Source organism: Notechis scutatus, chromosome 1, assembly GCF_049901735.1.
Source record: "Notechis scutatus isolate UNSWTSFEM ecotype Mainland chromosome 1, rNotScu1.2, whole genome shotgun sequence".
In the NCBI taxonomy this organism is placed as follows: domain Eukaryota; kingdom Metazoa; phylum Chordata; class Lepidosauria; order Squamata; family Elapidae; genus Notechis; species Notechis scutatus.
In genome coordinates this window covers 225,905,056-225,932,431 of record NC_142009.1, presented here as the reverse complement: position 1 = coordinate 225,932,431, position 27,376 = coordinate 225,905,056, and the positions used below count along the sequence as shown (strand labels likewise).

At 43.2% G+C, this 27,376-nt stretch overlaps 1 protein-coding gene across 5 annotated transcripts in view; it reads right to left on the bottom strand.

The window, feature by feature from the left end:
- Positions 1–8,214: 8,214 nt before the first annotated feature.
- Positions 8,215–27,376, bottom strand: part of SPEG (striated muscle enriched protein kinase) — a 138,936-nt gene continuing 119,774 nt past the window's right edge. For all 5 annotated transcript variants that reach the window (XM_026665563.2, XM_087950517.1, XM_087950528.1 and 2 more), the window contains 14 exons: positions 27,274–27,316; positions 27,022–27,090; positions 23,962–26,149; positions 22,830–22,985; positions 22,050–22,166; positions 20,353–20,520; positions 20,097–20,219; positions 18,850–19,014; positions 16,986–17,712; positions 15,551–15,790; positions 14,479–14,702; positions 13,039–13,114; positions 12,680–12,829; positions 8,215–10,855 (listed from right to left, as the gene is read on the bottom strand). In XM_026665563.2, the coding sequence (XP_026521348.2) occupies positions 10,651–10,855; positions 12,680–12,829; positions 13,039–13,114; positions 14,479–14,702; positions 15,551–15,790; positions 16,986–17,712; positions 18,850–19,014; positions 20,097–20,219; positions 20,353–20,520; positions 22,050–22,166; positions 22,830–22,985; positions 23,962–26,149; positions 27,022–27,090; positions 27,274–27,316 (4,651 nt within the window). In that variant the 3' untranslated portion in view covers positions 8,215–10,650. The remainder of the gene's footprint in view (positions 10,856–12,679; positions 12,830–13,038; positions 13,115–14,478; positions 14,703–15,550; positions 15,791–16,985; positions 17,713–18,849; positions 19,015–20,096; positions 20,220–20,352; positions 20,521–22,049; positions 22,167–22,829; positions 22,986–23,961; positions 26,150–27,021; positions 27,091–27,273; positions 27,317–27,376) is intronic.

The following is a 27,376-nucleotide window of genomic DNA, read 5'->3' as shown; positions in this document are numbered from 1 at the left end:
ACTGGAGCAGCTGAACCATTCCTGCCTTCTGCTGAGAGACAGAGCAGGGGAGTGGCAGGCTGACGCATACACACCCTCTCCGGGTTGCTACCAATATGTGCTACTGTTGGAGGACCAAAAACACCGGGCAGGAGAGAACACCAGGTATTCGGATCAAGAGCTAGTCAAACAGCTTGTAAGAGTCAAGAGATCTACTACTCCAATGCACATATTTGGTCAGGAAAAGTGATTGAAACGTGCCCTTCACAAATGAAATGGATGCAAACCTGCATTCATCCCATTGACTGAACTACAGAATGGGACAACTAACCATGGCCAACTTGCCCCAGGACAATTCACTGCAGGACAATTAAACAATTCAATGTTTAAAATAGTTAGAAATAATTTTTGACATTCACATTTTATTTTGTCCCTCCTTTGCATCCTTTCTTTAATGATTCTATTCTACTATTTCTTCTATATTAGTGTAACTTTAGTCCCCTGCGAGTTGCCCCATGGCAAGTTGGCTGTGGTGAGTGGTAATAACTATGTTACTGCAACTATCCCAGTTATGTACTATAATACTAGGCGCTAAAATGGACAGTATCTTTGCAAATTTGGGGCCGGTTCTTATGAGCCAGGTAGATCCAAGAAAGAGTTACTTTATTGCGGCTCAGATGCTGGAATCTGCAATTTTGGGGAGGGGGGAAATTATTGTTTTTCCCTGAAGCTCTGCAATTCAGTAGAACTTTGGGGCAATCTCTTCTCCCTTTGATGGAAATTCTTGCTTCACTCCACTTCCTGGCCTCTGGTCCCTCATAGAAATCCGCCCGTGGTAGCATTAATTTCACCTTTTTCAAAGTTGGTGGGAGAAAGGCTACATTTGAAGGATTATGGAGCAGAAATAGTGATGCCATGGAATGACATGGGACAGGCAGGTGTATGCCTTTCCTTAAATTTTATTCATTTTTTTTTCAATTTCTATAGCCACCCAATTCAAACACATGACGCCTGGTTGCTTACAATTCTAAAACTATAAAACAATTAAACAATAAAAACATACATACATGCAGCAGCCAAGATAATTAACCAAGAAAAGTACCATAAATGGTAAAACCAAGAAATGGGACCCTTAACACACCTGAACCCTAGGTCCAGGTAACACAGCCATAGTTTTCTCTTAAAGCCTTGAGAAAGACCAACAAGGTTGGGGCCATTCTAATTTCTAAGGAGAGGCTATTCCACAAAATGGGCTAAAGCAGAGAAGGGCTGTCTCTTCTAGTTCCCACCAGTCAACACCCTTGTGCTACGTCGAATTGGAAAAAGATGGTCTCCAGGTAACACAGTCCCAAACCATGTAGGGCTTAAGGATGGCAACCAGCATCTTGAATTGCATCTGGAAAGACACTAGCAACCAGTGCAGCTCAGGTAGTTACATTTAGAGAAGAAAACCCAAATGCAGAGGTGTAGAATAGGTGATACCTGGCTCAATAGTAGTAATTGTGAGAGAGCCATCAGTGTGCTGTAGTTGCCAAAAAAGCCAACATAGGCTGCATTGATAGAAGGACAGAATTAAGATCATATGAAGTGCTCGTATCATTTTATAATGCCCTAGTTGGAATATGGAATATACACTTGGAATATTGCACCCAAGTTTGGTCACTAAAATATAAAAAGATGTTGAGACTCTGGAAAGAGTGCAGAGAAGAGCAACAAAGATGATTATGGGGCTGGAGGCTAAAACATATGAAGAATAGTTGCAGGAATTGGGTATGTGTGGTTTAATGAAAAGAAGAGCTGGGGCAACATGATAGCATTGTTCCAATATCGCAGGGGCTGCCACAAAGAAAAGGGAGTCAAGCTATTCTCCAAAGCACCTGTAGGCAGGACAAGAAGCAATGGATGGAAACTAATCAAGGAGAAAACCAACCTAGAACTAAGAAGAAATTTGTCAATAGAACAATTAATCAGTGGAATGATTTGCTTCTAGAAATTGTGAATGCTCCAACACTGGAAGTTTATAACAAGAGATTGGACAACCATTTGTCTGAAATGTTATAGGGTTCCTGCTTGAGCAGGGGGTTGGACTAGAAGACCTCCAAGATCTCTTCCAAATCTCTATTATTCTGTTAGTAGCGGTATTGTACATGTGCTGTGTATCTGGCACCATTAATATATGTGCAGTCACATTCTCTACTGTTGAAGTTTTCAAATACTCTTTGAAGGTGGCTCCATGTAAAGCAGGTTGCAATAATCCAAGCAGGTAGCTACAAGGGCATAGGTGACGATGAAGAGGGTTTCCTGGTCCAGGAATGAATGCAACAGGTATAGGCACCTGAAGCTGTGCAAAGGCTCCACCTATGCTTTGAATAGGAGCTATGAGAATAGGAGGACCCCCAGACTGTATACTAGAGCTGTATACACAAGTTGTGCTACCCCATCCAGACGTAGAGACAGAAGAACCTTGTCTCCCAGAGGGTGCAAATCCTGTAGCTACTCAGGTCTTGCTAGGGTTGAGTTGGAGCCCGTTTCGCCCCATTTAGACCTGAAAAACCATCAGACACTGATATCCACAGCATCAATCAAGGGGCCTGGAGTGATATAAAGCTGGGTATCATCCACATTAAAAAAAACACACAAATCAAAAGGGCTGAGTCTGCACATCAGATTTACAAAACTGAGCCAAGGGTAAAACTAAGAAAGCTTAGCCTTCTGTGAAAATGCATTCACTATTGTTTAACAAAAAAACCAGCTGGATTAATTTTATTGTGTGACGTGCAGCCAACTTATTTAAAAACTAACATCTATTTTGCCATCAAGTGAAGTATCGAAAAACAGACACCAAAGGTGCCTTTTGAGAGATAAGTAAATTATGAAACTATATTTATTTCCCTAACTTTATTGATAAAACTATGTTATGGTTAGGGTATGTGTATTTTTGTTGATCATTCATTCATTCATTCATTCCAGGATATTTTAGGATGAGATGTTCCTCAGCAGTGGATCTACTGTCTTTTCTACACATTTCCAACCTTCCCCCCATCTTACTGCCATCACATTTAAGAGAACACTCCATTGTCTGTCCACCATAGAAGGGGATTCTAATCCAAGAAAGCCAAGGTCATTATAAATATATTGGCTTTTAGGATGCTAAAACACTCTGCTGAAGTTCTTGCAACATGCTTAATATGATTAAGTCAAGGTTGACTCAGCCTTCCATCCTTTCGAGGTGGGTAAAATGAAGACCCAGATTGTTGGGGCAATATGCTGACTGTGTTATCCGCTTAGAGAGGGCTGGAAAGCACTATAAAGCGATATATGTCTAAGTGTTATTGCTATTACTGAATTAACGGGGGGGGGGAGTTTCACAGCATGTTGAACCACAATATAATCATACAAGTTGAGTTCACCCAATTTACAAAAGCAGAAAAAAACAAAAGACAAACTGAAGATTAACCAAGTTGAGCATGTTGTGTGCAATCTCAACCACTGGATCAACTGGTTCACATAAGTTTGTTATGTAAGCCCTGCCCTTGCTGCACATGCTACAACAGATGAATGAAGCAGTTCTTCTGAAATAACTACTGTATCAGCTAAGAGGCCATTTTTAAAAAAATAATAATTCTAGGTTTTTTTAATTAAAAAAATAAAAATATTTTGACTTTTTATAGAAAACTTTTTTGCTAGTTGCAGTTTCATTACAACTTGTCTGATACTTTCCGGTATGCTAGTTGGTTTAAAAGTAAACATAAAGAACATACAATAGTTCAAATGTTTAAAGGTGTTTGAGAAGTGTTGAGTGTATCATGTTTCCAGAATGGCATCTGAGCCACATTCCATCTGTCCTTGCAGATACAGCTTCAAGGACTTGGAAGGCTACCTCTTGGAAGACTTACTCTTGGGAGTAGGAGAGTGGGCATGAGTGTCGTAATGAGTTAGAGCAGTGATCCCCAACCTTTTTGACGCCGCGGCCCGGTACCGGCATCAGCTGGGCGCCGCGTGCCTGGTACCAGCATCAGCTGGCGCCCGCGCCATCAGCGGCGCCGCCATCTTTTTGATGAAAAAGTGCTTCCGGTGACCTCACTGGAAGCACGTTTCATCAAAAAGATGGCGGCGCCAGTATTCAGTGAGCTTTTCCGGTAGAAATGGCTTTCACCGGAAAAGCTCACCGAGTGCTGCGCGCCATCTTTTTGATGAAAACGTGCTTCCGGTGAGCTTTCTACCCGGAAAAGCTCACCGGAAGCACTTTTTCATGAAAAAAAGATGGCGGCGCCCAGCAAGCCGCGGCCTGGTAGGACTTGTTCTGCGGACCGGTACCGGTCCGCGGACCGGTGGTTGGGGACCCCTGAGTTAGAGTTTTGAGTCATCTAGTTAGTACTGAACTTTCCTCATTAGCAATTCTTAATATAGTAATAAAAAGAGTTCCTAGCATAATAATATGTTATCCTGCCTTCTTTGCTTTCATCTGCTTTTCTGATTTACTTTGTGGTACAGAAAGCAACTAGAGAACGTTAAGGAAATGATGGCCTGAGAAGGAGACAGGACTGGGTCAAGGGGATAGGGTTAAAACTGGGAGCACCATACTCTTCTCCATTAGTGTAAATAATAACCAAAGGCAATGGACTCATTGCCTACATTAACTAATAGAACCTTTCCAGGATTTTAAATGGGAATGTAAGGCCCAGGGCTGTCTGGAGTACTGTAAATGTTAACCTTGAGAACTTCCACATGCTAAGTGTGAAATCCCTAATACTGTGATGGAATGTGCACCAGTGGAGGCGAGTCTTGGCAGCCCAGAACTTTCCTCAGAAAGGAGGCAGTACATTCCCTCAAAGAGAAGTCTGAATTAAGAGACTTCGTAGTTGAAATGGGCAGGGGAAGCTGGAGGGGTTTGGGTTAACCACCCCCTAGAATATCAGGACATGTCTGATAGGTTAGAAGATTACAGCTTGAGTTTGGCAAGACTCTGTCCATTAGGATTGGATTTTGCTGTGCTGTTAGGCTTGGGCCTAACAAATATTGTTTCTTAGGCTTTATGGGAATTGCCCACAGAAGAAAAGACTATGTGAATGCTATCCCATGAAATGCCTTTCCTCTTTCCCTTGACATATCTGAAACAAGAGGCCAGCATGACTACTGTGAAGAAGAGCCCACATGTGGAATGACAGTTTGGGGCCCATTTAGAAACTAACCCCAGAACTAAACATTATTATGTGGGACAGGCTGTTCCTACATCACAATACTCAATTAATTAGTCCTATCTTTTCATCTTCCACAGGTTTACCCTGGATTTGTAGTGACATCTTGAGGAAAAATAGGAACTCTTGCAAGATGAAGATTAGAAAATGTGTATGAGGAAGATGATTCAGGACTCTGTGCTAGCAGAGCAGTGTAACTTTCTTAGTCATCCAGAGACTACGAGAAATTAAAAATGCAGACTATTTGTTTCACTATAGCAAACCAGTTTTTAGATTACTGTATATCTAAATCTGACTTGGGTTATACTGAGAGCAAACTTATAAATTACTCTTTTATAATGGAATTTATATAGTGACTAAAAGATTCTCTTTTGCTCTTTCTGATGCTTTTCTGTTAGCTTTTTCTTTTTCTGCATAAAACCCCCACCCTATAACCTAAACTGTGTTCAGTCACAGTACATGATACATTGTTATAATCTTCTTGGAGAACGGGAAGATCTGCCTGGGCTAGGAAACAAGGGAATATCCTCCCAAGGTAAAGCCCAAAGTCCAGCGGTAAAACCAAGATAAGACACTGAAACACTGAAAACAATGTTTTGCTGACTTTCAAGCTTGTAGTTTAGAATATAGAGAATAAGGGGTGTGTGGGGAGGGCCTCTTAGGCATGGCGTGTTCTGTGCAGGGGTATAAAATGTATTGTTTGAATATGGAAGCTTGCTCTTCTTGTACCCAATCCACTTGGGAAGGGACTTGAAGGCCCGTTTGCAAACACTTATTTTCTTTAATAAACCTTTGAATTGTGAACCAGACTTGTTCCTGTGTTGTGAGTATTGAATAATTCGGTTCTCACATCTCACAATACTCATAACTGATTTATTAACCAGTTTTGTGTTGACCTGACAAATGAAGGATTCTGTTAGGCAATACTTTACCAGACCAAGTTAAATAAAATAGTATGTGGTCCAATTCTATTCCTTGTTCGCCTGATTGGTCCCGGCACAGAACTTAATTTCAAAAGCCCTTCTTCCATATGAGCCAGCCAGGATAAGGTCACTGCGATTCCTCTCATAGGAAGAACCTCATGCAACACTGTTTAATTATTGAAATGTATAACAAACGAATTGCCAACTGTGTTCTTTCTATCTATTCTGCAAAGGTGGGGCTAAAGAACCCCTTACTTATGCCTGTGCTCAAAGGCAAGGATCATTGTGTTCTTTCAACTTGATTTAAACCAGAACTTCTGAAAATTTCAGACTGGTGGATGGATGTGTGTGCCTAGGGAGCCTGAATTTGTCTACTCAGAATTATGGAAGAAGGATACCACGAGGACTGGGCCACACCTTGAGTTGTATAACTACATTGTTTTCTTATTGAGATCCTTTTGTTTGTAAGACTTCAGTTTTTTAAGTTCAGGGGAAGGGTGAGGACTAAAACAATGCTGTGAGGAACAAGTAGGTTCAACAAGCTATGACATGGGGATTATTGGTTCTTTCACATTGGCAATAGAGAATTTGAAAACCAGGAGACCATTAGAAAGTGGGTAAAACCATGTTTAGTGATAGTAAGTTCATCTAAATGTAATGAGTGGTTATGAACAAATGGAGAACTATAGGCTGCCTTCATCCCCTGCACACATACCATTACCATTGCCACCACCCCTCATCCACACCCGCACACGTAGCACCACCTCCAGCACCTTCCACTTATGGTGGCGAACAAGATTTTCAAGGATCAGTTTTTCATAACAGGTGAAAGACACCAATTTTGGTTCTCTTTGTAAGTCCAGCATTACTATGGACCATCCAAGTTCTGCCTCCACCTTTTCGGAAGGGTTCGTCCTGTGGGTGGAACCCAGCCTCCTCACTTCCACACTGCAGACATGAAAACTTGTTTTACTTCCTTCCTCCCCATTAGACACTGTGAATTTGTGTGTGCATTTTTTTATATACTTAAAAGTATCATTTGCAGGGGTGGGATTCTACCAGTTTGCACCTATTCTCTAGAACCGGTTGTTAACATTCTAAGCAGTTCGGAGAACCGGTTGTTAGAAGAAATTACTGGTCTAATTCTGTAAGGAAGGCAGGAAGGAAACATTCTGGTGTTGCTTACAGAAACTGCCTCTCCGTTAACCCTTATTACATTCTTGGCAGGACTAGACTTCCTGTCTCAAGAACCTCTTTGGAGTTTTTTTCCCCTCCTTTGCTCGTACTTTGCTTGTGTGGAGTGATCATTCAAAGTTACAATGGCACTGAAAAAAGTGACTTATGACCATTTTTCACACTTACGACTGTTGCAGCATCCCCACAGTCATGAGAGGCCAGGCAAGGAGATGCGTGCCTTGATGTGAGTGATATTGAGTTGGCCACACCCAGCCAATAACATGACCACCAAGCCACGTCCACCCAGTCACATGACCACCAAGCCACACCCACAGAACCGGTTGTTAAAAAATTTGAATCCCACCCCTGATCATTTGTATTTATGGATTTAAAGTTAACTTAATACTATATTAGCTCCTTGGTCAATTCTTCGATGATACATTCTGAGTAAATGTTTTTTTTTTTTTTCTAAATGTGTACCTAAAGGGGAAATAATGCATATCAAACCAAAAATAGTTTCGTGGCAATTCCACTCATTTCTTCTTCTTTTTATGACCCTTTAACACCTTTATTTGGAGTGGAGCCAGGACAACCGAATGGCGCTGAGTGTTTAATGGCTGGATGCCCTTCCTGATGCCTAAAAACTGGGGTTCACGTTCACAGCAGATATTTTTTCTTGGCGCCCCAGAAAAGAAACAACCGCTGCCTAGAATTGAACTCTCAACCTTCCAAGTGGGAGTCGAGTGTCTTCACCTCTAGGCCACCACTCCACTCAGCAACTCCATATTTTTAGATAAATCCAAACACATGCAGAGTGGTCTCTGTTGGCATTCATCCTTGTCTTTAATAGAACACCCAGCTCAAACTTTTTACTAAAATAAAAAGTATATACCTTTCTTGCGTAAGATTCCATTTTCTGCATGAATCACATCAAGCCATTGAAATTATTCTCTGCCTTTATTTTTTACTGGTGAACTGCTTCCACACAAGGCATTTATTGCAGATTTCCCCCTTTTCACTCACCCTTTGGAAAGGAATTCAAACATTTGTAACTTTTTCATGTTTTCCCACTATTGTTTCCACCTTTTTTTCCTGGAAAAAGACTAGCACAATTTCAAAATGGATATGTGCCTTTTTTAAAAAGAGGCCTAGTTCCAGTTTGTGTAATAGGGTATTGGAAAAACGGTACCCTTTACACCTCAGTGTAGTTTTAATATAAACTGTGTGGTAAGCATCCATTTGTAAACCTTAATTTTTTTTTAAATTAGTGCCAAAATGCTTTTCTAATTATATATTTTAAAAATGTTAAAATACCACTATAATACTAATTTTAAAAAGAAAAACCTTTCCAAACTTTTTTGACATGTAAGAAGCACTTAGCACTAATAAAAAAAAATCTTTTAATTAAAAAAAGGGTTACTAGGATACCCTCCACCTCACGATTGCTTGGGTGAATATAATTTTTTTTTCCTTTCCATCTACAGCATTTATGCCATAGCTTTGGATAGACATAGAAAATAGTGAGATGAGTTTACAGGAAGACTGCAATATCCCTAATAACGTGGAAAGTCATGTGTGGTTCCATTTATAGTTGCAGCAGAGGAACAGTGATTGATTTGTGATAAACCACCCATCTAGAAGAGGCTTGTTGTTTTACTGTTCCTGTTGCAAGAGGGAAAATGTGCATCGACTCCACATTTAAAATACATTGGACAGGGTGAGAAATGAACTTCAGGGGGAAATCAGAGGCATGGATTTACATACCCAAGGCAAGACAGGATAGTTGCATTTATGCAGTATGATGCCTGGGTTCAATTTTCTCTTCTACTCAACTGTCAACATCTGATTTCCACTATCCTACCAAATCTAGGTTTGTTAACTCTTCTCTATCCCAATACACCAGAGGTTGTAGAACCTGTGTAGATTATAGTGTTCAGAATGGCTTCCATCCTTTTCAGCAGGACCTGAAAGGTTGATTGCTATGGATACTATACAGGCTGGGCAGGGTAGAAAATGAGTGGCCTGCATCTTCATTCCCTCTTGGGAAGGGAGACAGGTAGAAATATTCCCCTGACTATGTAAGTGGCTTCATTAGTGAGCTTCTACCACCACAGGGATACAGTCAGCCACCAATCACCACAGCAAGGCTAACAAGTAAAGGGCTGGGATGAGCACAGAGGCCACTCCATTTCCTTCCTCCGCAATAAAACCGACACACAATTTTGCGCATCCTGAGAAAGCCAGCTGCGAAAGAAAAAGCCGCATAAAAGTGGAAGCTCTCTGCCTGTTTTGACCAGGTGTTCCGCAGGGCCCAAGATGTACTTTGGCAAAAGAGCATCAAGGAAAGAGTCTTGTGTAAATGTAAATATTTTGAGGAGGTGCACGTTGTGTCGAAAGTATATACTTGAGTCATGAAAGTGGGCAGGAAGGCAAATCGTCTCCTGAACAAGTTCTGAAGGGGTGGGGGGGGGGGTGGGGGAAGGATTATTCTTTCAGAAAAGCATGTGCAAAATGCAAGGAGATTATGGCAAGATTGTGAAAGTTGGAAGATGAAAGATCTTCTAATGGGTGCCTAACACCAGCATTTCTCAACTTTGGCAACTTTAAGATGTATGGATTTCAACTCCCAGAATTCCCAGCCAGCTTACAGTTGGGTTGTTGTAAAATCCTAAGACCATAAAGTTGGAAGAGGCCACTGAAGCCCTTGAATCCAACCCTGCTCCATGCAGAAACACCAATTAAAGTTGCTCTATCTAGCAGGTGTAGACTTACTGCATGCCCCTCCTTCCCCATTTCCTGCCTTGGGAAACCGAAACACCCATCATGATGGCAACAAACTATTCCACAACAGCATTGTGCATCAGTTACACAGGTGGAGGGTACAGTTTTCCCTTCCTGTTGTGCCTTCACACACAAACCTAATCTAGCAGGGCTGATCCATCTTTTTCTTTTTCCCAGTTCTGGTTACTCTGTAAAACAAAACACTGGGCCATTCCTCAGGGCTATGCGCCAGGGAACAGAAGCCATCCTTTAGGCCCATCTGAATCTTCCAAGGAACTTCCTTCTGACGAGGAGAGGTCCCGGCGTTTGCCTCTTCAAAGCCCCTCTCAGATTTCCCAGAGCACGACACCTCTTTGTGAACCCAACCCCAGAGTCGCAGGTCTTGTCACCCGGCACTGTTTCATCCCTTCTAAAACTGGCTTGCCCCGCTGTGAGGATTGTGGGAGAAGGGGAAGATCAGCAGCCAGCGCCGATGACTCTTTTTCCATCCATGAGGTATATCAACCAGTCCCACCCTGGCCAGGAGGACCGGTACTTGGCCCGTTACGCCCCCCTGCTGGAATGTTTTGTGGCTCCTCCGGCAGGGCAGGTGGCTAGGGCACGTGGCTGCTAGCGCCATGGTAGGAGCGCAATAAGACCTTGTGCTTGGTAGCCACTTCATTGCGCCGACGCTGGTGCTCCACCAAGAACTCTTTCAGGCGACTCGTGGTGAAAGTGAGGGTCTGACGCCGCAACTTCATGAGATAAGCATCCTGGAGCCACGGATTGGCAAAGCAATCCTTGAGAGTTGGACGGCTCCTGCAAGAGATAAGGTTATTAAAAGGAGCTTTCCGGAACCCCTGTTATATTCAGGATGGAAATAAAACCCCTGTCACGCAGGAGACTGGGGTTCGATTCCCCGATGGGGAGCATAATTTAATTAGAACGATTGCTGGAATCCAACAGCAATCATGATTCTCGAGCCAAACCTCAAAAAACTTCAAAGGATTTATTAGAGGCGACATACTGGCACTGCTCTGTATGAAGCCAACTCTGGCATATGTAATTTACAGTCCCCTGTGACCCTGTTTCCCCACTCCCCCCTGGGTGTTTCATAAACCAGATTCTCCAATTGAGCACGTTCACAGGCTGAGTGTCATCATTCACGTTCTCCAATTAAATATATTCATTGGGAAAAGCTCTGGTATTTTAGTTACAATCTTTTAAAGAGGAGAGTTGGAATGTACTTTCGCTTTCAAACTGCTGCACTGCTCTTCCAGATTTCCTCCCCACCCTTTTTTATGGCAACTACTAAAACAGGCATAGGAATGTTTTATGAGTTGACAACCCCAGGCTGAGGGGGTCAGGTGGAATGTAAAACACACAGGAAGGCAGCCATGCAGACTCCTGGCTCTTCGTCTAGTTCTGTACTACAGGTGGTCCTCGACTTACAACAGTTCATTTAGTGACTGTTCAAAGTTACAATGGCACTAAAAAAAAGTGACTTATGGTCATTTTTCACATGACGGTTGCAGCATCCCCATGGCCACATGATCAAAATGCAGATGCTTGGCAACTGACTCATAGTTATGACAGTGGGGTCACCTTTTGTGACCTTCTCACAAGGAAAGTCAATGGGGAAACCAGATTCACTAAGCAACGGTTAAGATTACCTTAACCTCTTCTGTGCTTCACTTAACAATTGTGGCAGGAAAGGTCGTAAAATGGGGCAAGTTCGCTTAACAAATGTTTCGCTTAGCAACAAAAATGTTGGGCTCAATTACAGTGGTAAGTTGAGGACTATCTTTGTTTACTGTATTGCTGCACCTCTCCAGAGTTTCAAACCAGAACTTTGCTCAGCCTTACCTCGTAATAATCTCAGCCTGTACTTGACTCTTGATCTGCATAAATTAAGCACTTTGATATTGAACCCAAACAGGATACAGCCAGAATTTGCCACAGAAATAAGGCACGGCTAATGCAGTTCCAACATCGTGCTCCTCTAAAAACCACATCGTTCCCATTCCACAAAACCACTGGAGAAACGTACACATGATGGATTTTATTTTCAGGAAAGGATAGTTAGAATGATGCTATCGATCACATCGGGTGACCATTCTAATGTTTGCCATGAATGTCCCTGATCCTAGTGGTTTTCTGTATGGTGCTAAAGATCAGGTTTTCTCTTAAGCATTTGGACTGGGAACACTGTTGATTGGTTTGTCTGCTGCTTGTCTCTTTGCTATTGACTTGTAAGGTGGAAGGATTTAGCTGGACCTCTGGGACCTGATAGGTTAGTTGCTATTGTTTCTTTTAAAAAAATATTGGATTCTTTACTGATTTTGTGGTCTTAATTCATTGTTAGCTGCCCAAGTCCTGGTAGCAAGATGGGCAGCCATAAGACGTTGTTTAGGCATACAAACAAATAAACATTTGCTTCCTCTTCCAATCCTCTTGCCTCCTCAAGCAAAGCCCTGCGAATATCCTAAAGCTTCTGGTGCATTTATAATCTTCACATTTAACACTGTGATGATGCTATGAGGAGTTCGCAATCAAGATACGCTTCAGATGCTGCTCAACTATGCTGACAAAATCTACACTGCTGCCGGTTTCTGTTATTTTCTTTCCCCACTATTCACTCACCATGGATGAGCAGAGAGGACCTTGCGGATGAAAAGTGCAGCACTCTGGGAGACGTTAGGGTAGAGCTTGAAGGCATCGTAACGCCCTGCGAGGATCCTGCTCTCTATCTCCAAAGTATCTGCTTCAAAGAACGGTGAGCGACCACTGAGCCTGATGGGAACAATTGAGAATGGAAGGGATGGACAACATAAATGATCCACCTGTCTATGGAGCTAACATTCCCCAGTGAGATACCACTTTGTGAGCATGGTTATTAGAGGTTTCTACATAAGATATTGCATGGAATTAATCAGAGAAAGATCTTTAATTCTACTTGACACACTTGATTCCCTGCCGTCACTCATCTCATCCATACTTACATAATATACGTGAGGACTCCGATGCCCCAGATGTCAGCTGCTGAGCCAGTAGGATCCCCCTTCACCATTTCTGGAGCTGCATAGAAAAGAAATATCTTACTCAATCTGCCTTTGGATTATGGATTTTCTGTCTGGCTGTTCACACAGGGTCAGATTAGGTAATCATATCTCTTCAGCCCTTATTCTTAACACTGGTACACCACAGGGTTGCATGTTGAGTCCCTTACTCTATACTCTTTATGTGTGTGACAAAGGTGAAAGGTTACTAAGTTTGCAGATGATACAACAGTGGTGGGACTCATCTCCGGGGGGGTCTGCCTACCAAGATGAGGTGGACTGGCTGCTTTAGTGGTGACAATAACAATAACTTGATCCTCAACACCAAGGAGCTTGTAGTGGACTATAGAAGGAACAGATCAGACATCCAGCCCCTGCTTATCAATGGAGACCGAGTGGAGCAAGTGACCAGTTTTAAGTTTCTGGGCATTACCATAAAAGAGGACCTGACCTGGGGTGCTCACATTGCAGCCCTGGTCAAAAGGGCCCAGCAGAGATTATACTGAGACTTCTCAGAAAACAACAACTGAATGAAAAATTGCTGGTGACCTTCTACTGCTGCACCATAGAGGGTATCTTAACTTACTGCATCTCTGTATGGTTTGCCAATTGCACAGTGGCAGATAGGAAAGCACTCCAGAAGGTTAACGTCATTGCCCAGATAATTGGTTGCCCTCTCCCCTCTTTGGAAGAGCTTTAAAGCTCCCGCTGCCTTAAGAAAGTTCAAAACATTCTTAGATCCATCTCATCCTGGGAACGCTTTTTTTTAAACTATTACCATCTGGCAGACTGTACAGGATAACAAAAACAAGGGCAAATAGGTTGAAAAACAGCTTCTATCCCAGAGCAGTAACTCTATTGAATTCTACTGTATAGTGCAATATTAATACAATATCAGGGGTTTTCAATTCAATGTACAGAATGTGAAGGATGTGTGTTTGTGTTCATTTTCATAGCCATAGTGTACACTGAAGATGGTATTTAATTTTGTTGTACGAGGTGCAATGACAATAAAGTAAACTAAACTAAAAAAAAAAAAAGAACAACTTCTTTCTTCTTTGTAGATGATGTGCAATGCCAAATTCCATATTGTGCCCAGAAGGGCTTTCATTTAATATACCATCAGCTTAATTGGGTCACATCTCAGTGCTCCCCGAGTACATCTCAAGTGGAAAACAAAGCTGTGTGTAATAAACAGCTTTATACAGCTGGAGCTACAAATAGAAAGAGAGACGGACTGAAAATGTGCAAGACCAGAAAGCTTACTCTTGCCATGTTGCCTTAAGAAGATATGAGTCTCCTGGATAAGAAATCTTAAAGCCAATCCATGATTATGAAGTGAAAGAGAGGAAGAGAGAAAGAGCAAATATAATTCAGACGCACCCATGTATTCGAGAGTGCCAACACGGCGCCCTAGCTTTCGCAGAACCATTGGATTGTACGTCTGGGCACTTCCAAAGTCAATAATTTTTATTAAGTTTGTAGCAGAAACAATGATGTTCTCAGGCTTCAGGTCAAGGTGAATGATATGTCGTCCATGAAGATATTCTAGAGCTTGAAGGATCTGTGTTATGTACCCCACCACATCATCCTCTGAGTATCGGAACCTGCAGGCACAGAGATGAAATGAAAGGGATTGTTGGGAATTCGAGAATCAATTCCAGAAGTAATGCCCTAGTATAATTATACCATACTTCCTATTTGAAAACAATTACCCCTTAAATAAGCACAATGGAGATTTTTTTGGCCAGCCTTCATCCACCCTTCAAGTATATTGAGAGTACAGCTCCTAGAATTCCCAATCTGTGGCAACATTGCCATAATGTTGTTCAACAATGGCCATCGTATTACAGTGTAATTGGTCACCATCATATTATATAACTATTTTAAGATAAATGTAATGCTCCTTCCTGCCTTGCTGAAGTGAGGTTTTCATTTTTCAAATTATGACCTTGCTAGTATATTTTGCTTGAACATCAGTTTAAACCAGGGGTCTCCAACCTTAGCAACTTTAAGACTTGTGGACTTCAACTCCCAGAATTCCTCAGCCAGCAAAACTTGTTCCTTGTTTGTTTACATATTTGGATCAAGCAGAAATTTCCCCTTTTTGCCTTTGCAATTCAGTGGCTCAAGCAGAAATTTCCCCTTTTTGCCTTTGCAATTCAGTGGCTCAGAGGTATAAGCATTTATTTAATTGCTCTGCTTTGAATAAATGATAATTTCCATTATCAATTTCCCTCCTAATTAAACCCGGTTCAGGCTACAAAGGATTCGTTCAACAGCCAACATGTTGTGATCATATTCTTCCAAAGCTCTTTAACTCTGGCCTGGTATATTTTCTTATGGAATTCTCTCCTTGCTGTCCAAATCCTGCAGGTTCCTGGTTTGCTTGTCTTGGACGCAAAGCTTTTCTAACAATCCGAAGTCTCATTCTCAGCATTTGCCCCAAACCAACCTGTCAACAAGGTGGAAGAGGATCTCCTTCCCAGTGCAATATTCTGCTATCAGGACCAGGTAGCGAGGAGTAATGTAGGCTTCATGGAGGGTCATGATGCGTTCATGGTGAAGACCCTTAAGGATCTCATACTCCTGCAGAACATTTTGCTTGCCTTCTGCCTCGTAAGGTACAATTTTGGCCATAAAACGCTTGCCTGTGGCATTCTCCTTACATTCCCGAATCACTCCAAAACGGCCTCTGTACAGAAACATATAATATATATTTAGCGCATGGCTGGATGCTGTTTAGTGCAAACTAGGACTACCTTCACATGAAAAATCTATCGGTCAAGAGTCCGGGGCTATTCCTTGTAAAAAACTTGGTGAATCGGTATTGACTAGCTTTACTTATAATTGGCATTACAACTTGCTAGAGAAACCAGAGGGTGAATTATGTACCTTGTTTGTCACACTTCTTTTTGATGTCCTAGCATGTGTAATCCCACAGAGCCCTTTTTTTGGTCTCTCTCTCCTACAAAAAAACATCTGAAGTTGTTTTGAGCTTCATTGCTCAAGGACAATGTTGAAAATGCTAGGTAGTTAAAGGAAAGAGTGTGCAATGTGCAGCCTATCACATGAACTTCTTGCAAACTGATGTTTGTAATACAGAACTATAGTTCAATAATCCCTACAGATCTTTAGAGATTAGCAACAGATTTCACATGGTTACTCACAAGCTCCCTGACAGCTTGGGAGTTGTAGTCTTATAAATATTCCTAATGAGGAAACTGGGTATATTTGTTCTTAAAAAGTGTGAAAATCCCTCTTCAAGTACCTGAAAGGATGTTAGAAAGATGTTCTTCCTTCCTAAAGTGCAGGGAATGAAATTATGGTAAGTTATGAAATAGCAAATTCCCATGGAATATTAAGAAAAATGGGTAAAGCAATTCATCAGTGCATCCAATTACCCATTGAGGGGTAGAGTTTCCCTTTGCTAGATTTGTTCCAGAAGAAGCTGGCTAACATCTATCAGATACTTTAATCTGGATTCCTGCATTTACTAAGGGACATGATGAACCAAACTATCCCTTGACTAATCCATGAAACAAACAACATAGCAGAGAGGAAATCTCTCTGGAGTTCAGGTCACAGTATTGCAATGATTTGGGAGCTACAAGATCTGTTCAACTCAATGAGCCTCCTTTTGCAATGATACAAAAAACTTCTGTTATTATTTACCGTAGTCTGAGGCTGCACACCATCTAAAACATCATATTTCAGAAATAACTCCATGAAAGATTTCAATCTCAGTCTCTGGGATCTCTGACCAAAAAGCTCCAGAGGAAAGGGAAAATGTCATCTTACGAGCCTCACTTTTACGTGGAATATTGGGCTAAATGGCCCAAGATATGATTCGCTATGAGGCAGCTTTGCTATTGATAGGAATAGATTACCTCGCTTTCTCATCCAAGAAGGTGTATGGTTTTTGAGGGACTCCTTGGCGCAATGCGGATTCATCTTTTGAAGTAAGACTGCCCCGGGCTCCACTATTAGTATCCTTACTGGAGGAAATGCTCCGTCTTAGAAAACGTGTGTGGGAAGGCATTTCTTCTGTGGTGGGGGTGACTGAGGGGCTGGGGACCTCATCTGTTGTGATAGGGGATCTTGATGGGATGGAGACGAAAGAGGTGGCAACATATGGCACGGTTTTAGGAGAGATGGTCCCTGAGGAGTCCACCGTGGAAGTTGGAAGTGCAGGCTGGGCTGGGGAGAACTTGGAGACAGAAGAATCAGCGGATGATGTCGGGGCAAGCAAACCCTTGGTGGTAGTTGAGACATTATGGGTGGTGGTGGAAGATGCTGTCCTGCAAGGCTTTAATGTTGATTCTGGGAAAGGAGCCTTTGTCATGGATGGACCTTCCAAACAGGAGGAATCCTGGGAAGATGGAAGGAGAGCTGTAATTGGGAGCTTTTCTTTCTCTGAAGCCACAGATGTCTCCTCACTGGCTTGAACCTCTTGTGGCCCAGGAGGAACCTGTCCTAAAACTGGCTCGGGGGTCGACAGAGGACCTGTGCTTTTCATAATTGGCTGAGGAGTTTGATCAGGAAGTGTCTGGGTAGATCTGGTTGAAGCTGTTCTATTCTTCTTGGCAGGAAGACCTGAATGGGCAGCTGTGGGTTCTGAATGGGAAGGAAGAAGAAGAAAAAAACAGAGGTGAAAGATTCTAGGCTCACATTCAGGGGTGGGATACGACAGGGTTAACTACCGGTTCGGGATTTACGAGCTTCCCTGCACGCTGTGAGCCGCGCGCCTGTAAATCGTCATCAGCATGCTGTGTGCAGAGACGCAGCCTTTGAAACAGCCCTCTTTTCTTACTTTTTTTAACTGCAGCTGTGCCTCGTTTGGCAGCTGAAATTAAAAAATCAGGAAATAAAGGTCAGGTAAGAGCCCGGGTGGGTGGGTGGGTTGGCAAAAACATCAGCAGACATAGAACCGGTTCTATGTCTGCTGCTCTTCAGAGCTACCGGTTCTACAGAGGTGGACAGAACCGGTAGAAACCCACCCCTGCTCACATTCCTTCCAAAAGTCAGTGAGAATGCTGAGTTCCTCTCCAAAATAGGAATGCCAACAGTGATAGAACGAGGTGAAGGAAGAAAGGCTCTCTGTATTAAAGACAGGTGCATTTTGCTTCCATGGGATGGACTTATGGTCAGTTGAAGGCATAATCCAGGATGTGGAACTATATGACAAGCACTAGTCATACAAGATAGAACAAGGGGTTGGCTGCTATTTAAAAAAACAAGCTTGATGAGATACCACCAAACAACTTCTACTGGTATCTGCTTTGCCTCCTGCTTTCCGAATTACCCACAGAAAGAAGGTCTCAAGAACTATATCACACTGAAGAAGCACTGGGGGGGATTAAGCTTAAAGACATCAATAGAAAGCAAAGGTATTGCCACCCTGCAGCGAGGTAGACAGCAAACAAATTTAATAAATAAATAAAATAAATAAAAAAGGTATGTTAACAACAGAAGAGAAATTGCCAGTTCAGAAAGATAGAAGCAGTGCAAATCTTATTTTTAATGTGAGTACCATCAAATACAGAACAGGAAAATTCCCATCCGTCCAGATAACTGTCTCATCAAGTTTCCCACCCCTCACCTCCCTCTCAGTCCTTTTTGATAAATGTTATCTTTTTGACTGTAAATTGGAGGATAAGGACTGTTTTATTATGAATGGTTTTGGGCATTTTATTTCACTGAAGAAATAATGTAACCTAACGTCATTTAACATGAGGCTTTCCTCCTCCTCACCTCCACTCTCAATGAATACTTTCCCTGAAGGGTTGCTGTACGGGCCTTGTCCAGCCTTGTTGGCACAGGCAACACGGAACTTGATGGTGTTTCCCACAGGAAGATCTGCTGCATTGAAGTAGCAGTCAGCAATGCCTGAGCTAATTGTTTTCCAGTCATGTTCTCCTGAGGGAGTGAGAAAAGGGAGTTATAATTTTTTTTAAAAAAAAAACACAGTTCTCGTGAATTGTCTTGACCAGGGGTGTCAAACTCAAGGCTCAAGGGGTGCTTAAATCTGGACCGGCCTGGACATAGCACAGACCAGGCTGTGTAGCCCCCCCCCGCACTCCTTTTTGGCCAGCAGAGTGCTGCAGGAGGTGTCCGTCCCATCTACCACACCCCAGCCAGGCAACAGAAGAGAACTACAATGCTGATCCGGCCCTTGAAGGAATCCAAATTTGACACCCCTGGTCTTGACTGTTGTGTTTCATGCCACCTTAAGGAATCTCAAATCGTTTTCAATCTAATATAATTTCCTTTGCAAATCTAATGTGAATATGAGCCTGGTACAAATATCGGTGGTTAAATGAAAGTGAAAAGACTGTGCCAAACAAGGAAATGTTTCCAATCTCAGAAACCTCCAGCATTCCCTTTAGATGGATTTTGGTTTTGGCCACTGGTCAAAATCTGGTCTTCATACTTGGACGTCTATTGAACCAGAGATGATAACAAAAAATCCCAGAGTTCTTTCTGTCACCAAATTTCAGAAGCACGGTTGCTAAAAATGGACAGCATGGTTTTCTTCCATTCTGAAGCAGGAAACACCTCAGCTGCAATGTAACAGGCAGTTAACTATTTGATTTAAACTGCAAAGAACCACATCCCCCAAATGCAGAAAACCCACCCCTTCCAATATATGACCATTTTGCATCACAGCTCTTTTTTCACTGTGGCTTCTCACACCCTTTCCCCAAAATGGTGTGAATATCGGCCACGAAAGAGTTGCAAAACAGATGAGTGTTACTGAACGCAAAGAGCCAGGAAACCCATCCTCTCTTCTTTGTGTTGTATTAACCAGTAGTTTGGAAAAGAAGAGAAAAATCAGAGTAGATAGGAGAGGGCAAGCAATTAGTAACAGACTCATTAGAAAGAGACAAAATTCTTCCAATAAAAAAATGCATGAATGCTTCAGGTAGCTGTTGAAAAGAACAGCTGCTCCTGAGAATGTCTGCAGTGTATCCACTCTGCCACATCCAATAGGCGCATACCATCTATCTTGCGTTCCAGTGTGTATGTGCAGGGCGCCTGAGTGTCTGCTGGCCTCCACAGCACCAGGACTGTGTTCCTGTACTTTTGAGGAATTTCCGGAGTGCCTGGTCTCCCAGGAAGACCTGTTCCAAATGGGTTTTAAAAAAGGAGAATGAACTGAGCGACATGAAACAGCAACCGTATATATACGGCAGAGATATCAATATTGATTTGAGAGGGGGTGGTGGTGGTTAGAAAACCTTTGTTTATTCTTACGTGCCACAGCAATGGTGCAGGAACTAGTTGCAGTGCCCAAGGCATTTGTAGCATTACATTCATACAGGCCTGCGTCCTTCTTGGAGACTTTGGAAATGGTAAGTAGCTGACGGCCATCTTTACATGCCACAATATTAAGAACTCCCTCTGAAACCAGGGCACGTTTATCTGTGGAAGACAGAAAAATAGTCAATTCAACCAAACTAGAGACTTTGAGGATTCACTCTGTTCTTCATCAGATTTTCAAAATTATGCCGTGTTGCTATTGTTTCCCACATCTGATAACAACGTATTCAAACATACAAAGGTGAAACATGTCCCCCATCCATGCCCTTCAACTTCTGCTTCCGAGTTTCCCAGGTGGATTTGGTCTAAAAACTGAGTGACTACAGAAGTCGGTTTACAGGACATGCTTAACATGGTCATTTCTAGATCAGGATCAGTCCCGTTCCTGGTGTTAAATTAGCTAGTTGTATCGTGTGTACTCAGAAGACTGGTTGATTGAGTCGATTCTCGTGTCCACCTCACAGATTTAGAAGCCTTGCAGCCTTATAGAATGGAGGTTTTTTTAAAATATATTTCTTTACTTTTGTTTTTAATCCCATATATGCACACATTTTTAACCACATATAGGTGCATGCACCCGCACAGGGGCGTATAAAATTACAGGAGGGAGGGAGGGAGGGAGAGAAGGGAGGAAGGAAGATTACAAATAGCATAAAAGAACATAAGAACATTGGCCAAGATGACTGTTGTCCATATAACAAAGGTTACTCACGTTCCACTGGCCACGTACCACATCACAGAGAAAGCCAGGGGTCACGGAGACTGAGTTAGTCGTTTCATTTAAACACACCCAGAAAGTTAGTTTTAACAGTTGTTGTTCTTGATGCAATTTAATTCTGGATTCCAGCTCTTTGCAGTCATTAGGATGGCAGTTCAGGCCAAGAGTTTAAGACTTGTGCCATAAAATTCTAATTGGGCCTCTTCAGCTTTTTTTCTACCCTACAGTTGTATCCCCTTTCTGATAAACTGTAATTCAGCAATGAAGTTTCAAGGCTGAATATTACTAAGCTCAGCCTGCAGCCACCACAGCCAATGGCAGAGCGTGCAGAAGATGGTGGGAGTTGTGTACTCCCACACATTTGGAGAACACTAGATTGGAGATAGTCCTTGCAAGGCAACTCAGAATGAATCAGGTTCCCCCTTTCTTGACCTTGGGTGCTGGGGAGCTCCATGGCCTATCACAGCCCGCATGCAGGATATGTGTCAGGATTCCAAGTATTATACCCATAGCAAACAGAACTCCCAGACAAGCAGGTTCCTCAAAGAACAGGCTTATTGGACATATCATATTGGCACAGACTGGTGAAAACCGACTCTAAAGGTTCCCATGGTTTTCACCTAATTAAAAGTAAAAATCCCTCCCCCTTTCCCAAACAATCAGTCAGTCACATAGTCCAATCAAGGTGCCGTCTGGTTGCTTGGAAACTTCACTCCTCCTCTCTTCACCTGTGGGAATGTCCTTGGTTCCCAGGGGAAAGTATTTTGTTTTGGCTACAAGCCTCAGCTATCTCTATTCCCCCGCTCCCTATCCCTCAGCATCATTGTGGCAACACTGAAGCCTCCAAGATGGCCTCAGTCAGGCTAACTTCAGAGTTGACAATACGTGCCTCTCCTTGTGGTGCAGAACTTACCTTTCATCCACAGAATGCAAGGGGCAGGGCTGGCGGCAGGGAGGCAGCAAAGTTGCACTGCCTCTCCCTCCAACAGTACCTGGTCCTTTAATTTTATGTGGAAGACAGGAGGGAAATCTGGTAGGAAAACAGATAAAAGGTATTCATTGGAAAAAGGCTGTGAAATACCACCTGGTTGGTACTAAAGGACTTGGCAGGAATCTAATTCTTATTACTGGGATAGGAATAATTCCCTCTAGTGAAGGCAGGTAATTTTACAATCCTGAACATCTTTCTTGACCCCCTTCCTGAACTGCAACCATAAAACTTAAGTGGCAAATCATACAAAATTGCTAATGCAGCTTTCTGCCAATTTCTGATGGGAAAAACTGAAGTGGCGAACTCTGTTGGGGTGAACTTAGTGCACCTAAAAGAGCTAGAAAAAGACAAAACAGAACATAAACAATAAAAATAAATCCTTAAAGTTGGTAGGAAGAAAAGCAAAACAAAAATGGCTCCATCCCCCTTATGTGACATCTTAATATCTCTACCCCGTCTCTCCCCTGGTGAAAATAATGTGATAATAATGTAATAAAGTACAGGTCCCAGTTGCAAGCAAGCAAGCAAACAAAAAGACCACCCCTGCTGTACAACTTCAGGTAAGAAAAAAATGAAGAAAAAGAAAACCTCAAGCTGGAGCCTTCAGGATTGTAGGGCTTCCTGCAACTATAAAAAATTCCTAACACAGCAAAATAGGAGTGAGCAAATCTCCCTCCCTGACACTAAATGACATAAACATACCGGATTCACTGAGCATGTAAGGTTGGCTGACAATAACAACACCTTCCCCTCTCAGGCTGGCAGGGAGGTTGGGCTGAGAGGCCACCTTGTCCTTCTTGGCACGGGATAAACTCCAGCGTTCCCAACGAGAGCTGCGGCGTTGGCCATCACTGGAAACTGTAGGGGCAACAAACATGGGCTGGCTCTTTCTTGACCAGAACAACAGGATTAACCTGGATTTCCTTCTGATGAATGTGCAAAACCATGGCTTACTCACACTTGCTACATGTGCCCTACTTTCCCATAGCCATACTTTATTCTTTTGTATACCCGGCTCTTCACTCTTACCCTTCAGCTCTAACAGATCTGGTTTCCCTAAATCCATAACACAGGAGATGCTTCTTATAATTCTCCTTAGGGTGTCAGAGCCTCTACTGGGCTTTTACTTAATTGCATATTGTGGCCATCATTCCCCCCAAAAAACAGAAAGCCTGGGGGAGATTTTCTCATTATTTTTCTTATTGTGAATTGTGCCCACCCAAACTTTTTGGGATTGAATAATCCTTGATTATATTCTATGCTGCTTGGAATTTATGGTGTAGAGTGCAAAACACATGGAGGATTCATGATGGACTATCAAACTCTAGATGGCAAAACAAAATAAAACAAAACATCTATGCAGATTAGATGAAGGCTTATCACACTACATCAGCGTAGAACATTGTGTTAGTTAACCATGGCTTGTTTTTTTGTAAACCATCAACCATGAGAATTTCTGGTTTAGTGTATTGTGTGAATGCCCAAAATAGTTAATTCAGCAATGAATTTAGGATATTGTGCACTAAACTACAATGTTGGCTGCTACACTGTATCATTTCAGTGTGCAAGGGTATATATGGCTGGGGAATATTTCAATGTGGTCAAAAAAGTGCCTACATTTGCAAAATTAACATGTTGCTTACTTTGTTCTTCCCTGATAGGTCTTCAGGAATAAAGATTATTTGAATATGGTGAAGGATGTGAATCTGATCAAATGCATCTTATAAAATATAGAATGCAGCAGCAAGAGCCCTTAGATATAGGTCTGCCTGCCCGCAAGTTCAATTTGCAATCCTTCCTCTTTCCCTTCCCTTCCCAGTGACTTGTAGCTCACCATTGCCTGTAGATGACTCAGACTGGAACGATTCTGTAGAGGGGACCTTAGCAGACTGGGCTGCCAGCTGGTTCTGTGGGATGCCCACCTGGCGCAGGTTTTCACCCTCAGAGGTTGCACGGCGTATCTGAGAGAGAAAAGGAGCTCTCTTCTCAAGCGGCCGGACATGGTCACCCGTAGCAACAGGCTGGTTGTCATCGGCCTGTTGTTGTGAGTGGCTACGTAGATGTGTGGAGAGGCGGCCTACTTTACTTCCAATCTTCCGGCGTACGGCCATGACAGGGGATTCACTGGAGCCAGGCTCAGATTGCTGGCCATCTGGGTCCTTTTTGTCCTTAGAAGCCAAGCCCCAAGAAGGTCTGCGCCCCTGGCCCATACCCCCTGTGTCCTCCTCCTTGACCTTCTTTCTCTCAGCAGGGGGAGTGCGACGCAAGCGCATCGACATTCTGCGAATGAAGCCTCCTTCCTTCTCCACTTCATGCAGGTCCTGTACTGAACGAGAGCGTGCTCCTAGCTGCTTGGGGGCCGTAGGCTTGGCAAATTCTAGCGGAGCCCCCACTGGTCCTGGTCGATAAATGCCTTCTTCCTGCACCAGGGGTTTAGCCAGGTGCCGCTCCTCAGATCTGGAGATTAGCTTGTAGCCTCTGCTGAAGGAGCCTTCCCTGCCTCTTTTAAATTTGGCTTCAAAGACTTCTTCAGAGTCTATGTCTGCAATATTCTCCGCTGAGGAGGGAAGAGCTTTCTCTTTGCTGGAGACCACTGCAGAGGGTGGCACTTCTGTGGGGGATTGCTGAGGCGCGCCTTCAGGAGCAGCAATGGAAGGTTCAGCGGTCTCCCTCTGAGGGCTTTGGGAAGATTCACCAGCCAAGGACTTCATGACATCAGCGTAAGCAGAACGTTTTGGAGCGGAGCTGCCGGGAATGGGTGAGATTTGCCGGGATGGCATTGATTCCCGATTGGAACTCACAGCTTTCCCAGCCATTGGAGTATCATGTTTGGCAAATCTGGCTGAGGGCTTCTCCTCAGACTGCCTGGGGATAGGTCTCCTCAGGCTAGACCTAGTGAGGGACTTAGTTCCTACCTCCATCTCAAGGCTGGGTACTTTGGAGAGAGCTTCGTGTGGTGTGTGAGGCCGGGACTCATTCAGTGCTGAGAGGGATGGTGTCTCTTTTAATTTCTGAGTCTCCGCCTGTGCCAAGGGGATTTCCAGTGGTGCCCCGGAGCGCCGGTGCAGGATGACAGGCTCCCCATCACCCTGGCTGAAGGAGCTACTTTTTTGGAGGAGACGCCCCTCAGGGGGCAAATGCTGTGGGGCTGTCTCACTCGAGGCTGCACGCACCATCTTATGCCCTGGCGACAGCTGTTTTTCTAACCGGGGAGGCCTCAGGACCTTCTTCTCAAGGCCAAGGGTCTCCAACAGGGGTCCCCGCAAGCCACTCAGTTTGCCATCCACAGGACTGCCTCGCAGTAAGCGCTGGCGCATGAGCTCCAGGCGCTGAGCATATTCTTCCTCAGGGAGGCCACCTTTCCTATGATACAATGTGCCAGGGCTGGGGCTGCGGCGGGGCAGCTCCATAGAGGACGCTTTGGTTAAGATTGGACGGGAGGGGGACTCAGCTTCCTCTGAGGGAAGGTTGAGCAAAAGGGCACTGTCTGCAGAACTGCCTCGGCGCAACCCCGCCTTCTGTGAGGCTTTGTCAGAAGCGTCTGGAGACTCCAGGCTGGAGCCTTTCTTCAGTGCTCTCCTTTTCTCTGGCCTTTTTTGGACGTCATTAGTCTCCTCTTCAAAAGATCTCAGGGCTTCGGCCTCCGTGGAATGTTTCTGGGGCAACTTGCTCTTATGCTTCCTCACGGATGACTCTACATCTTCCTTTCTCTTGGTTCCTCTCTGCTCTTCATCCTGCCAATCCATGGATGTATCCTCCTCCGTCGGAGCCCCATCCGGACCCACGGACTCCTCCTCTGTGGGAATCTCAGTCAGGGACATGCGGGAACCGGAAAATTCAGGCTGGTGGGGCTTAGGAATATAGGGCAGCTCTTCAGGGTCATCGGAATCTGAAGAAGAGGACAGGACTGATGTTTCCTTTAGGAGACGTGGCACGGCAATAGATAAGTGCGTGGATGTGTCCTCTAGAAGCTCAGGGATAGGTCGTGGCACCATGTTACACTTGTAGCTAATCTGGGAGCGCTGTGTAAAAAGAAGTATAGGAAGGACAGGGAGAAAGAATGAGCTGGAACTCAGGCAAAAACATAGAAATCTCCCACCTCTTTGGTTGCTGTGCCTATCCAGTAATAGTATCCCCTCATCCTGTTTTGTACAGACTAAGCAGGTAAAATATTTACTCGGCTAAAATATATTTTCAAGACCCATTTAAATAGAATAAGCTGCCCATTCTTAAAGCAACACAATTTTGGTCAGCCTTGGAAAAAGTAAACATATCTTTTACAGACATGTAAAACCATGTTTGTACTTTCTCTGCATTAATATTTTCTAAAGATGTCCATGAAAAACATATGAGAAGTGCAATACAAAATAGACAGTAAAAAGTATATGACTTATCCACATTCCTGGTCATCAGAAGTTAGATTTGCAACTAAAGATCATTGACCAGGTAACAGTGCAGTTCTGTATTTTGATCTTTGCTAGTCAGTGTCTATCCATTGACTTCTCTAATTTATTGTTTTATAGTCTTTTATATCAAATTTATATCACTCTGAATTCTGTCACTATGTATTTTAAAGATACATAAAATATAATTCAGAATTTTGTTTTGCTATATTGGTATATATAATTCAGAATACTGTTTTGTTTTGTTTATTCCTACGATATCAATTGGGTATGAGTGAGAAATTGTGTTGGGGAGAGGAAAATTGGCTTTTTGCCTCTGCAATGACATGCCTTACTAATAAATTTGTAAATGAACACAAAGATTACAAAGCATTGCTGGGATCATGCCTGGTTGAACCTCTCTGTCTCATTCATTATTTTTGGTTGAGAAAAATGGCAGACTCCAGTCAAACCATCAAAGAAGTGCCACCACATTGCTAGGAGATATTTACCTGCCACTTCCTGCGAGATATGAACAGTTTGAGATGATCCGTGCTGATACTCTTGCCCTTGGCCAGTGTCTGGAAGGGAAAATGGGTGGTAAAGAGTGAAGCAGATGGACACAGTGGGTTTTGTTCTCAATATTTATGGGAGAAGCCCAAGCCTGCTGGGCTTCTGAGAGACAGAGAGAGAGAGAATCTTCAAAATCCCAAATGGGCTCCACAGTTTTTCCCTCAGTGGCAGATTATTGTAGCAGGACTCACCTTGAACCAGGGATGTTCCAAGGTCTGCTCTGCATTAGGCCTCCTATTTGGAAAAGGTAAGAAGGATTAATGTGCAGATTAAGTGGCATTCATCTGTACAGGG